General features: G+C 38.3%; 1 protein-coding gene across 1 annotated transcript in view; it reads left to right on the forward strand.

Moving 5' to 3' along the window:
* Positions 1 to 15,821, forward strand: part of LOC101863618 (putative glutamate synthase [NADPH]) — a gene marked incomplete in the record, with an annotated part of 111,454 nt that extends 95,633 nt beyond the window's left edge. Inside the window, 6 exon segments of the mRNA XM_005109316.3 lie at positions 3,296 to 3,455; positions 4,287 to 4,450; positions 6,917 to 7,084; positions 8,052 to 8,154; positions 10,971 to 11,138; positions 11,599 to 15,821. Of these exon segments, the coding sequence (XP_005109373.2) occupies positions 3,296 to 3,455; positions 4,287 to 4,450; positions 6,917 to 7,084; positions 8,052 to 8,154; positions 10,971 to 11,138; positions 11,599 to 11,729 (894 nt within the window).
* Between the last annotated feature and the right edge of the window lie 1,148 nt (positions 15,822 to 16,969).

Raw genomic sequence — 16,969 nt, forward strand, 5'->3', positions numbered from 1 at the left:
CTCTCTCTCTCTCTCTCTCTCTCTCTCTCTCTCTCTCTCTCTCCCTCTCCCTCTCTCTCTCTCTTTCTCTCTCTCTTTTACTTTTTACAAATTGTTAATGAGCCTTTGTCCCTGCTATAACTGACTGGGCTCCGATGAGGCCCTGTTCTTGCCCATTACTTTTGATACAGACAATGACTGAATGAGTTGGAAAAAACGGGGATTTAAAAAATCCCTGTTATTACCGGATCCCTGTTATTGCTGGGCTTATGGTGGCAACTGTACAATTAAGAGGACGTCAGTTTCGATCTTTTTGTGTGTTTATCTTCTATGAATTTGGGATTTGCCTGCTAATAAGTAATATGGGATAGATACCCACAACAAGAATACACCATGAATACTATCCGAACCGTGGGAACATATTTTCTCTTCATTCTTTGTTTGTTTTCATTGACAGGGCGCCTGTGTGCTAGGCATCAATGCGCCTGCAGTGACGATCAAGAACATTGAGAATTCCATCATCGACTATGGCTTCCAGCAGGGCTGGGTGCAACCGGTGGTTCCTTCGGTGCGCACAGGCAAGAGAGTCGCTGTAGTGGGTAGCGGGCCCGCAGGCCTGGCTGCAGCTGCACAGCTCAATAAGGTAAGTAGATCTAGTAACAATGGGCTGAGGATGCCACTCTTTGCATTTGCAAGGCGTGCGGACAAAATGAGTTACTTCTCGCATTTTAGCCCAATGGATGGAAATAGATATGTCAAATTTATGGGTTGAGTTTTTACAATTTTTTTTGGTATGAAATGATAAAACAAATGTCAAACTTAAACTTAAAGAGAATGGCTTTGATTAAGAATCCACAAATATGACCCTTGTGTCACTTTTTGGCCAATATCTCCATTCATGGGTTGCGAGAAGTAACTCATTTAGATCTAGTCAGCACACTTTACATTTGTATGTATTCCTATGGAAATAAATCAAAGATCAAAAGACCAAGTTTTGCTCTATAGCTCGGTATGTGTGTCATCCAAAGACTGAAGTGTAGGTTTTGCAAAAGTTGAATGTTTATTCCCTGCTTTGTTGCAGTAAATGTAGTGTAAAGTAATGGGAACATTCACATTTTCAGCATTTAATTTAAAAGATGTTTCAAGCAATAAAAGCATACATAGTCTACCAAAATGTTCAGAAAAGAATGAAGATTTAACATCTATGGGGAAACAGTTGCAGGACAGACAATCCAATATTTATGATGAATGAGGGAAACAAAAATCATAATGTGGCGTCTAGTCAGAAGAATTGCTGACTTGTGAGAGTGAAATCTTTGTTTTTGCAAGCATACATTTGGTTAAGTGTGTGTGGTGTTTTGGGGTGTGTGTGGATGTCTATTTTATGTTTGCATTTTTTGTAAGTCCCCTTTCCTGTGTGGTCACCCATTCCTCTGTGTCAGGTTTTTTTTTCGTAATGTATGTTTTTTGTGGTGTAAACTGATTGAGGTTTGATTGATTGTACCGTGAAGGGGTTAAATACCTATGAAAAAGATTAAAATATTTTAGAGGAATAATCTCTCTAATCTCTTGATTTTTTTGTTTCAGTAAGTGTTTTATGGGGCTCGCGACTGCATAAGGTCATATGAGTGTGTGGGACACATTATGCATTTTTAATTTGGAAGGAATTGAATATTGCTCGGGTGGCGGCTGAAGCCTACTTTTATCGAGAATTTTAAGACCACCAAGGGATCTTTATTTAACGTGCGCAACTTGCACTAGTACAGGGTCCTCTGAGATTTTTTCACCCTAATCCAAGAAGGCTAAATGATACCTACCGTAAGATCAGGGGTGTACTCTTATGTCTCTGTCAAGATTTTTCAAAAGCAGCTTTAAGTTATCCTCTCAGATTTTTTTTACACATGAACTTAATTTTGTTTTGTTCATCAAAAATTTATCTTGGAAATGTGATTACAAAGAGTGTATATTTCATGTAATCTCTTTGTAAGCACTAATATTTATTCTTTCTTTTCATGTCTTGTGTAGGCTGGCCATTTGGTGACGGTGTTTGAAAGGAATGACCGTTTAGGAGGTCTATTGAGATACGGTATCCCGACAATGAAACTGGACAAAGATGTGAGTGTGCTGTGGGCTTATTTTGGGAAATGTCAATCCTCAAACTTGGTCTAAGTTGGGAAACGATATACTCCTTCTTCTTCTCCTTCTTCTTCTCCTTCTCCTACTTCTTCTTCTTTTTCTTCTTCTTCTTCTTCTTCTTCTTCTTCTTCTTCTTCTTCTTCTTCTTCTTCTCCTTCTTCTTCTTCTTCTTCTTCTTCTTCTTCTTCTTCTTTTTCCTCCTCCTCCTCCTCCTCCTCCTCCTTTTTCTTGCGCTGCTGCTGCTGCTCATCCTCCTCCTCCTCTTTCCCTTACATACAGTATTTAACAGATTCTTTTAATCTAGGTGCAATTGGTTTTATGTATGTATCCTATTTCCCCGCCTGATCACAGTGTGTAGCCATTTTCGAAGGTACATTTCTTAATTTTATACTATACAGTTTCTTCAGCTTTACATTAGAATAAAGGCTGAATTTTTATCTGTTAAAACTGTGACAGATCAGGTCTAGCTATGTTTGTATCTATCCAACATTAAAATTGAATCTTTTATCATAACTGAAGCCAGATCAATTTAAGGTTTTGACTGTCAAAATGTTGCTTGGTCTAATGCACAAATGATAGTTAATGAATGCTGTAGGTCATTTACAGTGTGTGTGTGTGTGTGTGTGTGTGTGTGTGTGTGTGTGTGTGTGTGTGTATGTGTGTGTGCCTTGTAATAATAATATTAATGATAAAAATGATGTTAGAGGCTGGAGGTAAAATTTTTGGTTTTAAAGATTGTACTTTCTTTTCGAAAACACTAGAAACTCTCCGCTGCTTGGGAAAAGTGTAACTGGAGGCCTTAGTCTGTTTAGAACTGTTGATAGTTTCCCTACTCTACTGCTTGGGAAAATGGTAACTTCGCTGTTCTAGAATTACAAAATTCTATCTGCTCAGTACCGGTACCTAGTTTTGAGAGATTTGACTTTACAGTTTTGAGTTTCACATTTCCAGTTTTTTTTAATTCAATTCTTTGAATATCTTGAAAAAACTCAAAATAATCTTACTGTTTTTATAGAGCAGATAGAACATTTGTTTTCTGACCTCATGGTCTTAGTTCTTAGACCTAGAAGTTCAGTTTGGTCCAAAATGTCAGTTAGAACCTTGTAAATTCTAATGTAGCAACTTGAAGCCTTAGACTCACTGGCACAACTGACAGTTAGGCTCGTTTCCTCCTTGGCAGGTGGTTCAGAGGCGAGCAGATCTTCTCTCTGAAGAGGGAATCGTGTTCAAAACAGGAATCGAAGTTGGCAAGGACGTTAGTGCCAAGAGCCTGATGGATGAGTATGATGCTGTGCTGTGTGCTCTGGGGGCTACCTGGCCGAGGGACCTGCCCATACCTGGTCAGTGAAGGCCTTGGTGGTGCTGGTTGTTGTTGTTTTTTGTTACTGTTGGTTTTTTTTTTAATTTGTTGTTATTTATTGTTCTTTGGTCACTGTTTTCAACTGCCACAGGCGTCTTGACTGTTTTTTGGTGCCTGCAATTTAATAGATATATATATAGTAAATTTGATTGTCAGTGTGCTGTCGGTTTATGAATTACTTTCATAGGATCAGTAGATCATGTATATCTGTTTTGGCGCAGTTGTGACTTACTGTAGGAATGGTATTTTAGAGACAATATCCAGAAATTAATCATATGTGGCAAAGAAAAATGGGTCATCATCATCATCTTCAAATGCCAGATCTGCAGCGATGATGGTTCTCCATTCATTCCTTTGCTCAGATGCTCTTAAAAAAGCTGCGTTACCTTGATCTTTCCCCTTTGCCCATGTTTAGGTTCTGTAAGTAGGTTGCTCTGGGCTACCCCTGCCTCGTTGGCCTGAAATTTTGCCTGTGACAGCGAGATGTTCGAGACCTTATGTCTAATTCACTTGTCCCAAAAACTACATTTGTCTTTTCCTGATTGTTTTTATCAGTGAGCATCCCACATGGGCTTCATCAAGCACTACCTCATTTGATTTCTTTTCCTTCCACGATTTTTCCAGCAGTCTCATAAGAAACCACATTTCTGTTGCTTCTATTTTATTTCCACTGTCTTTAGTGATTGTCCAACGTTCACAGCCATGTAGAAGTGTTGACCATACATAGCATTTCAGATCTTTCATATTGGCAGTCATTGAAGATGGGTACAAAGCCTATATATAATTTCCACAATTTTGCTCTCTGTTTTAGGCCGTGAACTCTCCGGAATCCACTATGCCATGAACTTCTTGGAATCCTGGCAGAAAGTCCAACAGGGCAACAAAGACCCTTTCATCAACGCCAAAGACAAGGACGTGATTGTGATAGGTGGAGGTGACACTGGATGTGACTGCATTGCAACCTCACTCAGACACGTGAGCAACATTGTTGTGGCTATGGTGGTTGTAAAGTTGTTGGTGTTGTCATTTTCTTTGCTGTTGCCTATATTGTTGTTGTTGTTGTTGTTGTCATTGTGTGTTATTTCTCGTCTTGCATTTGGTAATGCCTTTCAATCAAGTGCCATGATGTGGAAGGTGATCTTTCTGGAGAAGGAAATGAAAAACCATATGTGAGGCAGCGTCATGAAATCAGGCGCCGGTCAAAATAATGAAAGTGAAAAATTGGCATTTTTCCACAGGTTTGGGAATTTTTATTGAAATAATTTAAGGAAATAACACAAATTTGGAGGCCATTTTCTAGCTAATTTACCTCTGAAACTAGGCGACTCCCACCTCCTTCAATCGCCAATATCTTGACTTGTATCTAAGATAAATGGATATTTATTCCATCAAAAACAAGGTAAATAAACAGGCTTTAAGATGATACTCCAAATGCCCCAAAATTGACAAGCGCCTGATTCCACCGCGTCGTGACATATTTTGTATCATATATGATGCTAACGTTATGATCTGGCACATCCTAATAGAAAGTCTGGACTATGGAGAGACCTGAAGGAAATATTTTTAGTATACTTATTTAACTCTTTATCTGTTAGGGGGTAAACTAGTGGTGGGCCAAGAATCAATTGCAGAACCGATTCCTGTGATTATTGCTTCTGAGAAAAAGAATCGATCCCTTTTTCGTAAAGTAACGATTCTCAATTACTCTATTTTTATCTTAATTTTTCTTTAATAAAGTATGTATTTTTGAAAAAAAAATGTTGGTGCTTTGCTATGTTCTGAAATTGAGATGCAAATTCATTGTCAAAAATTATATTAAAACTTATTTGTTGCTTTCACATTTTCTCATTCATCTGTTATTGTTTTTAATATTCCCTTTTCTTTCAATTCAAAATCTAAAATTGTAATGTCTGCCCACGAGGCTCTAGAATCTATATTATAGGCTCTCATTTCTCGGTGTAGGTCAGTGTTGGTTCTCTGACTTCACACTGTAAAGATTGGGTGGGGTAGTGCCCTCCCACCCCAAATAATCAAAGGGATCGGACTACTCATTACTCGCCGTAATAATTGTTAGTGTCGGACTAATCGCTACTCGGCGGAAGTAATTGCATGGGTCAGACTGATTGCTACTCGCTGGGAGTAATTGCAGGGGTCAGACTGATTGCTACTCGCTGGGAGTAATTGCAGGGGTTGGACTTATTGCTACTCGCCGGGGTTAATTGCAGGGTTCGGACTAACTGCTAATTGCTGTATATATAATCATGATACTGGCTAGGGGTCAAAGCCACTGGAAAAAATAAATCATAGAGCCACTCTAAGAAATCACGTCACTGGCTATAATGAAAGTAATTGGGTTCGAAACCGATTCCTATGATTCCTGACCTTTAATAATCGGGAATCTTCGGTTACGGAAAAAAACTGGAACCGCCCACCTCTAGGGTAAACCCACGGTGCTGGGGCATATTCGTCTCTAAACCAATCATTAGATCAAAACAAGTGAACCGGACTTTAATAGTTTTTCATCTAATGAAAAAACTCCCAGCAATAAGGACTTGTTTTCGGCAACTGCTGAAAACTAATTTGACATCGAAGTCATCGTAAAGAAAAGTGCTCAGGTCGCTGCCAGCGGCTCATTGGTACAGCGGTTCCAACTGTGAGCCACTGGGAGTGGCCTGCTGGAGAAAAGGAGTTAAAGAATTTGTTCTCCATCATTAAACAAAAAAGAATTCTTGATTTCATAAAGGTCATTTGTCTTTAGTCCAAAAAACGTAAACAGTATTGTTTTATAAATATAAATTACTGCTTTTTATCAATGATGTGAATTTTAACTGACAAAGGCATATGTGTTTATTATGTGTATGTGTGTGTGTGTGTGCGTGTATGTATGCATGTATGTGTATGTGTGTGTGCCGCACGCCTGTGTGTGTGCGTATCTGTGTGTGTGTGTGTGTGTGTTTATGTGTGTGAATGCATACATGCGTGGGTGCGTGTGTGGGTATATGTTTGCGCGTATTTATGTGCGTGTAGGGAGGGCGGTTCGGAGGTTAATAATAAAACTAAAAAAGGCTCTCTGCTCAGCAACAATAGGGAGTGCGTCTTTTGTATTGTAACTGTAAGAATAACATATAGCATCTTTTTTGTTTGTTCAGAAATTCATACATCATACATTGTAGGCCCTATCTACTTTAGAGAGTTGTCTCTTTCCTTTTTTCCTTTTCCCGCTTTCCTGGGTTGTTGTTTGTTTTTTTGCCCTTTTTCCTCCTCCCCTGTAACTGTGTTTTTTTCTTCTCCCTTTTTCCTTCTATCCCTTTCCTGTTTTTGTTTTACATTTTTTTGGGGGGTACTTAATTAAGAGTTCTATTTTTGTTTGTAGGAGTGTGTTACTGTTACCCTCATGCAAGAAACCAAGCAGTAACCTGTCATGTATGTCTTTGTCATCAGGGGGCCAAGTCGGTGACGACTTTTGAGATCCTGCCAGAGCCTCCAGCGACAAGGGCAGAGGGCAACCCCTGGCCAACCTGGCCACGAATCTTCAGAGTGGACTATGGCCATGAAGAAGTGAAGCTGAAGTGGGGTCGTGACCCCAGGATCTTCAATGTCAAAAGTTTGGTAAGTGCCAGTGAGCCTGTCCTCTTATTCTTCCTTCTTTGTGTTCCCCTGCTAGATATCCGGGGTAATTGACTGTTGGTTCTTCGACCTGAAGTGCGACTGATTTTTAAACATAAGGTACCATTTTTTTTTTCTACTTCTGAACCCCTTCAGTCTTCAGGCAGTCGCATTCCGATTTCAAAGGTATTTTTTATACTGTCCAGAGTATTTTCAATTTAAGTGGGAGTTTATTTTGAATTTTATACTGGGTGCTTGAAGTGTATTCATATCGATTTTAAAGACCACCTTATAATCTTCAATGTACTTAACTTGCACATGTGACCTCCTATTTTTTTGCCCTTATCTGAGAAGGTTGAGTGTTTGATCTTACCTACCCTAAGATCAGGGGTATGGCTGAAAGACAGCAGTAAGAAGAAGCCAAGAGTAGCAGTAAAAGGAGTAAGGAACAGGGGAGAGAGGAGCACAAAGGAGGTTTGCGGAGGTTGGAAGAAAGAAAGTGGTGATGAAAGCAGATAACAAAACAGAACTAGAGAATGGGAAAGGAGGACAAAGGATAAATTTAGAATAGGAAAAATGTTTTCATAGCTTGCACGTTTTATTCCCTGGACCTTTTGACTGAGGGACGGACACTGTCATCCTACTAGTATTATCCTACTACTACTAATCCTACACCACGAGAGCCCCCAGTAAACCTCTCATCCACAGCTTTTTTGGAAGTTCTTAGTGGACGACAGTGGTTTTGCCTACTTTTAAGCCTCCTCTTAACTTACTTCTATCTGTCTGTCTTCTCTTTTTCCAGAACTAAAGGCCATTAATCAGTCAATATGTTTTTCTGTACTTAAAGACCAGGATCTCTCAGACTGGATTTCAGGTCAAACAAAAATTTTTAATTAATTTAAAATGAAAAATATGAACGAAAAATAGTAAGTTCACTCACTTTTCTTCTGGTTATGTTTGAACCTTGCAGGGCTTTGAGGGAGATGCTAATGGCAATGTGACCTCAGTGAAGACCATCCTGGTTGAATGGACGAAAGATGACTCTGGACGCTGGACCATGAAGGATGTACCAGGTAAGAGCTAGGGTAGGCACTGCTCATAGCTAGATTCCTGATATATCTCTATCTGTCTGCGCACCAGTCCCCTCATGATTAATGATTGTAAATGTTTGATAAAAGTCAGGGGTGGATTGCTTGGATCCTGCCTGTGGGAGCCAACCAAAGCTGAGTGTGATATGGTATCTCAGCAGATAGATTAAGATACTTTATCTATGTGTACAGTGGTCTATGGATGAATTTATGTCTTCATGGGAGAGAAAAAAAGTCAACTCATTCATAATTCAACAGAAGTGCGAAACAGCAAAATCAAGGAAAATAAAAAAGTCTTTTCCCCTGCTTATACTTATATTCTAATTTTAGTGTTGTTATCTGTTGTCAGAATGGTGGTTATTCACTTCATTAATCTTCAGGCCAATGTGTGTATGTCTGTTGGAGAGAGTGAGAGAGAGAGAGAGAGAGAGATAGAGAGAGAGAGAGAGAGGTAAAAAAGTAATAATACTAACATGTACCTACAGGAAAATTTGCCTCTCCATGCAGCTGAGAATGGTCAAAACGATCCCTGTTGCCTTTTTAAAAAAAATTCCCACAGTGCAAAATGTATTTTGCAAATAAACTTAGACCACAACATCTCTTGAAAAGTGAACATTATTGCAAAAAGTACTTTTAACACAGGTATATTTTAGACAATAGCTTTTAACCGAATGAACCCCGTGCTCCCGGGCCTAATTCCTCCCCCCCCCCTCCCGGACTCACAAGCGAAATTCAAGAAAACAGGCATGCTGTTAGTATTGTAATTAGATCTAGTACTCTTGCAAAAACACAAATATAAAGTAATAAAATTGTTCCTACGCTCCAATCTCCAATACTGCTGCTTGGTGTGCCAATCTGTTTGTTTGTCTACTACTGAGAAGGTGCGAGGTCTAAACAGGTTACGCCAAACCCCAATATACGGGGTCTCGGGTCCATTGGGTTAAAGAGTTCAAAAACTTAAATGGGACTCGAGACCGCTGGAAGTGTATGTTACGACTGATTTTTTGTTTTAGTAGAAGTTTTACGGCGCTCGCTTAAAGTCATATGAGCGCCAAAGGGTGGATGTCTACAGAGAAGTCCTTACAAGGAATCAGGCTTACTCTGCTCACCTCTCCAGCTTCAACAGCACAAAGTCTGCTTCTGCTATCAAGGCACCCCGGAAATAGTGGGTCACAAGAGTGTAACAAACATAAAAAAAGAAGTAGAGGGGAAAATGACAATAGTAAGGAATAGGAAAGAAAAAGCAGCAGTTCCCTGTTGCAGTTCATGCATTTATGAGCATGACATTGATGAATCAGCCCATATTTACAGTTACAATTCTACATGCATAAGAACATGGTTAATGTCCCCCCTTTGGGAATGGCCTAAAGACACTTCTGTCAGTAGCACCACCCCGGAGGGTTTGTCACGACTGAGAATAAGTTTTTCAGTCAAGTACATTATACCGAGGTTTTTTTACTGTGATACTCATTTTCTTGTGGTGCGCCTTACGCTTCGGATTTCAGGGGAAACAACAACAGACATGGTTATTGCATCATGACGTCTCACACACACACACACACACACACACACACACACACACACACACACACACACACACACACACACACACACACACACTCTCCTCATGCTCCCTACTTTGTTTTATTGGCCTGTTGCCTGTTGGTCCACTCTACATAACTCATAGAGTGACATAACTGCACGGTTGTACTTTTTGGTTAAGTATCACTCTTGTCAAAGCTACTGTGAAACTTCTGACAGTGCACATGATGCAAAAAAACAAAAACGTTCAGGCGTTGCGTACTTGCAGTTGGGAGTTTAAAAATAGCATTTTAACTCAAATGTATGTTTGAGTGAACCCAACATAATCTTTTGATGGCTACCCCAGAATTACAAAGTTCTATCTCACATCTGCTGACATTTAAAACTTCGAGTTTCACAACATGTCAAGCTTTTTCCAATGCAATTCTTTTAATATCTTGATAACGATTCGGAATAATCTTACGATTTTGAAAGAGCAGATAGAATATTTGGTTTCTGACCTCATGGTCTTAGTCTTAGAAGTCACAATGGCCAAAAATTATAATTCTAGGGTAGTGAAATGTAAAGGAGAAAAGATGCTGGGACCTGAGCGAAAATCAGGTCAAGTGACTTCAACTAAGTTGGAGTTAACTATATCTTCTCGGTGCAGGAATCGAACTCACATCTTTTTCATGCGAAGGCGAAAAGTATAACCATTACCCCCAGAACTTAGGAAACAATATCACACCACCTCTTTACCTGCCTTGCACTTAACAACCTGTGTAGCACCTACCTACTTGCCTGCCCAGATATCGAAATACTTTATACAGCAACAAAAGTAAATTCTTTGCCATATCGACAGGCCGAAGGGCTAGAACCCAGATAGCCGCTGGATCGGAAAAGTAAAGTAAAGTACCCCATGGAACCAGTTCGAGTTTCCTAATTCCCCCTAAATATTTTCTAAAAGATTTATTTTTAAAGCCACTGTGCAGTAGGCCTTGTTTCCACCCAGAATTTTAGTGGCGATCTGTGGTTCCTCACAGTATTATGCTGGAAATCTTTAAGTCTGAAAGTGTGATTCATTTTTTTCTTGGTGGCCTGATAGCTAAGATCAGATGAAAAGCTCAAAGGATCATCGTGAGACCTTGTTGTGATGGAGAATATAGGCCTACTTTTGTGCACTGCGTTGCAGACCCGCCTTTCTTTACTGTGGATTCACATCTTAAGCAGATTAGTCTTGGTTCGAGTTTTTTTCACCTGGCAATTACCTTCTTTTTCAGGCTCAGAGAAGTCATACAAGTGTGATCTGGTGCTCCTAGCCATGGGCTTCCTGGGCCCTGAAAGGAAGATTGTGGAGGAATTGTCAGTTGACCTTGACCCCAGAGGTAACTTGGAAACACCCAAGGGGAAGTACTCGACAAGCATCCCGAACCTGTATGCTGCTGGAGGTTAGTTGAAGTTGTTACTATAGCTTCCATTTCTCTATTATTGTGATTTTAACTGACACAGCCCGCAGATAATTTTGACTCGGGACGCAAATAATTTGTGACCGCTCCGTGACCTCACGAGTCGTCTCACAAAAAGTTGATTACAAAACATCTAAATTTGATAAAACCCTATGTGTGGAATATAGAAATGTTCTGAATTTGATAATGATCGCAGGATACAACAGGTGACCGCACTGTATGCCTTCTCTCCCCCCCCCCCCTCCCACTCCATCATACACGCGCACGCGCACACACACACACACACACACACACACACACACACACACCTATACACTACCCCCCACTCTGAGACTGGGTTGACCAGAGTGGAATGGAGTGAGCCTGCGGTGGGTGTATCAGGGGCTGAAGGTAATAACTTCAAATTAACTTCACGTAAGTTTCCCATGGTCTTGGTCCCCAGATTGCCGCCGTGGTCAGTCACTGGTTGTGTGGGCCATCTCCGAGGGTCGCCAGGCAGCCCGGCAAGTTGATGCTGACCTCATGGGGCACTCCAACTTGGCAGGCCCAGGAGGCATTGTGAACACAGAATGAGTTATGCGTGGATGGCTGTAGATCTGCTTGAATGTGCTGACACTAGCAAGAGGAATGACAAATGAGATGAGAAAGCAAATGCCGGACAATATGAAGAACATGTGGAGGACTGGTCTGGGTTGGAGATAGCTCCAAATGTGATGCACTCACAATAACATTAATGGGTTCTTGAGAGAGGCTTAACCTAGAGGCACCTGCTTGACAAAGTAGAGGAGGTACCCGCTCGATCTGAACTTGTGGAGCTCAGGGCTGCTGCTAATGAGGATGAGAATATTAGCCTATTGCAAATCTGTTGATATGATTCCTGATCTGATCTGATAGACAGTCGGAATCACCAGAGAGTTGATGGAAGAAGGGGAGATGTTGTACTGTCAAGTGATCAAAAATGGAAACGGAAGAAGTCTGTTATGTTTTGAGACTTACAGTACAGAAATACTGGCCTTACATGTATGGGATCATTTCAGTGCTAATCCATGAGATCTGTGAAATGATTGTCTGTTATTAACTAAATGCCTGTTCTTATTTCGCAAATATAATTTGATTGCACAATTGAATAGTTCTTTAAAAAATCTGGTTGATGTATTGTGCAAATAAAGTATAAGTCTTTCTCATATCAGTTCCTGTATCATCACTAGTACAATATGCTGTGTCAGATATCCATAAAACTACTTGTAGCACAGAAGGCTCAGTCAGTGGTATTTCATCAAAATTATTATGCACATTGTGAAAAATCTCTACCATCAGATCCAGATTTTTGTTTAAAAGTAGGTTGAGACCCCCATAAAATGAAAACTTTTACTTTTAGCCTACAAAAGAGTTTTGGTTCTTATATTATACCCTGGGCCAGCTGCTCAGATGTACAGTACTAAGCCCGAAATTTAGTGTATATTTAGTTTCTTAATTTGTGTTATCAGTTGCTTACACTCGTGAAAAATTTAGTCAAAGTTCATATTCTACATGCGAGTGTGAGGCATCGTGGTGAGATCAGGCATTTGTCAAAATACTGAAATCTAAGAAACCAGCTTTTTTCTACGAGTTTGGACATTTTTCTCGAATTTTTGTTTTTTGGCTCAACACCTTTTATGTCCATTTAAAAACACGTTCCGGTGTGTATTTTACCGAAAAGCACTGATTAAAGGCACAAACATTGCAGACTTTCAGTTTCTAAGGACTGTCGAGCTTTGGAAGTTTACCAAACCTTGGCGTCCATTTTCTCGCTAATTTTACCTCTGTAATCAGGTAACTCCCACCTCCTTCAACCGCAAATGTCTTGACTTCTATTACAGATAGTTTGGTAGTTTTTTCATCCAAAGCAAGAAAAATGAGCAAGCTTTAAGCTGATACCAATTACTCCACATGCTCACAAATTGAGGAGCTTCTGATTCCACCATGTCCTGACTAGAAAAGATACATAATATACTAATATATAGGTAAAATTTGTAAAAGAATTGTAACAATTTTTTTTCTCTCTTTTGCTTTCTTAGCTTGGAACGCTTGAACAGTTGAGAACAAAATATGCAATTTTAACTCATTAACTTGCTGACTCTGTGATCCAACTTGAATCTCACGGTCAGCTTCAAAATTATGTTCAGGCTGTTTTCTGTTCTGGTAAGCTTTTGGCAGCATATTAATAGAAGTAAATAGTCATGGAATATATTTTTTTTCTTTTGGTATAGTCTTTCCCTAAAATTCTCTTCGTAACTCTAGCTTTTCATATATGTGAAAGAGTAGGGCTGTTTTAAAAAATCCTTCTTTATCTTTTTTCACACTGGTAAAATGCGTTTCTGTGCCAAACAGCATAGATTATTTGCAATAATAGTGATGGAGTTAGGGCGTAAAACGATTCTTAAGTTTATAGATGGAGAACATCACAGTTCTTTACGCAGAAACAGAAAAAGGAAGGATCAACAAGAGCAATCAAGTTGGAAATGGTCTTTAGCTTCATAATTTATATGCTCAGTTTGTGACCAGACAGGATTTCATATTTCCAGCAATGTACTTAGTAGGTCAGGTAACGAAAACGTTATTCTCAAATGTCCAATTGTTAGGTATCCTTCCCCTCCACTCCGAAAGAAAAGCTTTACATATATGTATATAAGAATTTACTTCAGATAACTCATCCATGTATGGTATTACTTTATTAGACTAGAAGCCTCCACCTAATCATGTTCAAAATTCCCTTACTTTCCATTATACTGAAGATTTGATTAATATTTCCATTTTCAAGATAATAAAGAGCTTCCATCATACTGACATTGCATACTGACTGGTGATCGTGTTAAATGATTTTATTCATGTGAACCATGTGTGAGTCTGGAATTTGGGGAAATATTGGGATTTTAAAAAACTCTTTTATTTTGTTTTCCATACTGAGAATATGAATGTTTACATTTGATGTATGGATATTCAAAGCTTAAGTAAAGCACCTAAAATTTGAGACTAAAATGGAAAAGCATCAAGTTATTATTTTTAAAAACTTTTTAAAAAAAGAAATCTGTCAGAATACAACAAAAAATTATTCTGTAAAAGAAGGGTTCAGTTTCTGTTAATGTAAACAATGGTACTTTTTTTAATGTGCTCTGCTTAACTTTCTGTTGATACAAAAAGTATAAGTGCTACAAAAGTATGAGTGCTACAATCTTTTAATACCAGTCTAGCACTAGCATGCACATTCTCATAGTGAAAACTGCAGGATGCAGAAATTTTGTTCGAATTTCATTGTGTATAAATTTCAGGCCATATCAGGGAGAAAAACACAGACAATTTGATCACAATTCTACGTGAGCTGTGCCCTCTGTGCCATGACAACATGAGTGTTAGATTCACTGTTGATTGAATGTTTTGCAGTTCTGGGTTTTGTTACAATGATTTTATTACTCTCCACCTCCTCTGCCAGAAGCGACTGGTTTTCTTTAACCAAGCATTTCTGCTACTTGCCGTTTTCCCAATAATGTTACACGCTCAAGATAGATGGGTATTTTTTTTTTTTCATCGAAAGCCAGGCAAATAGATAAACAAACTTTAGTAAGATGATGATACCAGTAACTCCATATGACCAAAAATTGACGAGCGCCTGATTCCGCCCTGTCGTGGCACATTTCATCTTGCTCTTAAATTACGTTTATTATTTAGTTTTATTATAACCGATGAACTAATGACTTTTGTAAGTTATTGTGGTGGCTGTCTGACAAAGCAGGGCATCCGGTTCTGTGTCAGAACAACAGGAGGGAAAAAATGAGTAGTGAAGGAAAAGAATTCAGACCTCATGACTTGATTTGGCATAGGGGGTTTCCGCACATTTGATATATTTATTATTATTATTATTATTATTATTATTATTATTATTTCTACTCTGCCTCTTTTCCACATTCATATTTTCCTGGTTATTATTTACATTTAATTTATAAAAATAAAGCTTTCCTGATACATGTATTGTTCATAAAAGATAGGAGGTTTGGGTTAGCTTGTTATCCAAATAATGGCTTTGTAATTTTTTGTCATATTGAATTAATCTCTGTTTATATTCCCAATTTCATGCAAATTTTAGTGCTCTTAGTATACTAGTAGTAGCAAAGTATTTATGTTTCAATGTTTTCACTGTTATAGACGTTTGAGTAGATCTTGAAATGTTCTTAAGAATAGATGGGTGTCTTGTGCCCGATTTTTTTTTTTTACTATAATTTTGTGGAACTGATTAGATAAAACTTCGATCTTGCCTTTTCATATTACGGCAATTAAGAAAAGTATACCCAGCAAGTGATCAAGAGTGTTGTGGATTATTGTCATTGTTGATATGACTGTTAATTATTAGACAAACGTTTTGTATGCAAACAGTTGCACATGGGTATTCTATATCATGTGATAGCAGCAGAAACATGTAGTTTTTGTTGTCACTGTAATTGTTGTTGAGGGGAGGGAATAGTTTTTGCTGTCACTGTCTTCGCTGATGAAGGTGCTGAAACTGAGAAGTTTATGGCAAAACTCATGTTGTGCACAGCAAAGCTTTCTTGAAGAAACTTTAGACCCACTGTCCAGGTGTGAGACTTTCACTTTCCATATCATGTACATAATAAATATGCATGTAAATCCATCCACTGCTCGTCATTGTTTTCATTCTTAGCTTTTCAAGTGTCACCATTCTCAGATTTCACACATGCATACATTCAGTAGCCTACTTAGATTAGGTCACTGGAAACTAGGTGTAAAGGCTGTATACACATGTACATACACACAGTGACGCATACATGGTACGCTCGCATGCACACACACACATACTCTGACACACTCACACACGCTCACACACACACACTACACACACATATATAAACACACTGACACAAGCATGCGCGCGCACGTGCAGCACGCGCACACACACACACACACATATTTGACGACAAAATGTGACAAATGTCATTTTGTAAGTTTGACTGAATATAAGGAGTGGAGCTGAACACCTTTTATGTCCATTAAATTTTTTAAAATACATTTATTTTCTGTGGATTTTACGGAAAAACAGTGATCAAAGGCACAAAAAATGTTTTTAAAAATTACAGTTTCCAGTGACTCTCAAGTTTTTTGGAAGCCACCCAACTTTGGCGACCTCTTTCTTGCAGGGTTGGGTTGATTTAAATCAGTTGATTTTTTAAATTTAAATCAACTTGATTTTTTAAATAAAAATCACTGATTTAAATCACTTTTTTTTAAATGTATTTTTATTCAGTTTTTACACATTTCAACATTCAGAATTCCTTTCCTTGGTTTCATAAAACAGATATAAGGTTTAGTAGACTAATATAATCATGCTTAAAAGTCTGCTTTCCCCCCCTTCCACTGTAAAATAATACAGTATTCAATTTACTTTTTTTTTTCATAATTGAAATCAGAGCTGGTTTGATTTAAATCAGTTGATTTTTTAAATTTTAATAAAATTGATTTTAAAAATAAAAATCAGTGATTTAAATCACTTTTCAAAAAATGTATTCAGCTTTTACATAATATACTGTATTTAAACATTCAGAATTTCTTTCCTTGGTTTTATTAAACAGATATAAGGTTTAGTAGACTAATATAATCATGCTTAAAAGTCTGCTTTCCCCCCCTTCCACTGTAAAATAATACAGTATTCAATTAACTTTTTTTTTTCATAATTGAAATCAGAGCTGGTTTGATTTAAATCAGTTGATTTTTTAAATTTTAATAAAATTGATTTTAAAAATAAAAATCAGTGATTTAAATCACTT

The sequence above is a fragment of the Aplysia californica genome, unplaced genomic scaffold (genome assembly GCF_000002075.1).
Source record: "Aplysia californica isolate F4 #8 unplaced genomic scaffold, AplCal3.0 scaffold00766, whole genome shotgun sequence".
Taxonomy (NCBI): Eukaryota; Metazoa; Mollusca; class Gastropoda; order Aplysiida; family Aplysiidae; genus Aplysia; species Aplysia californica.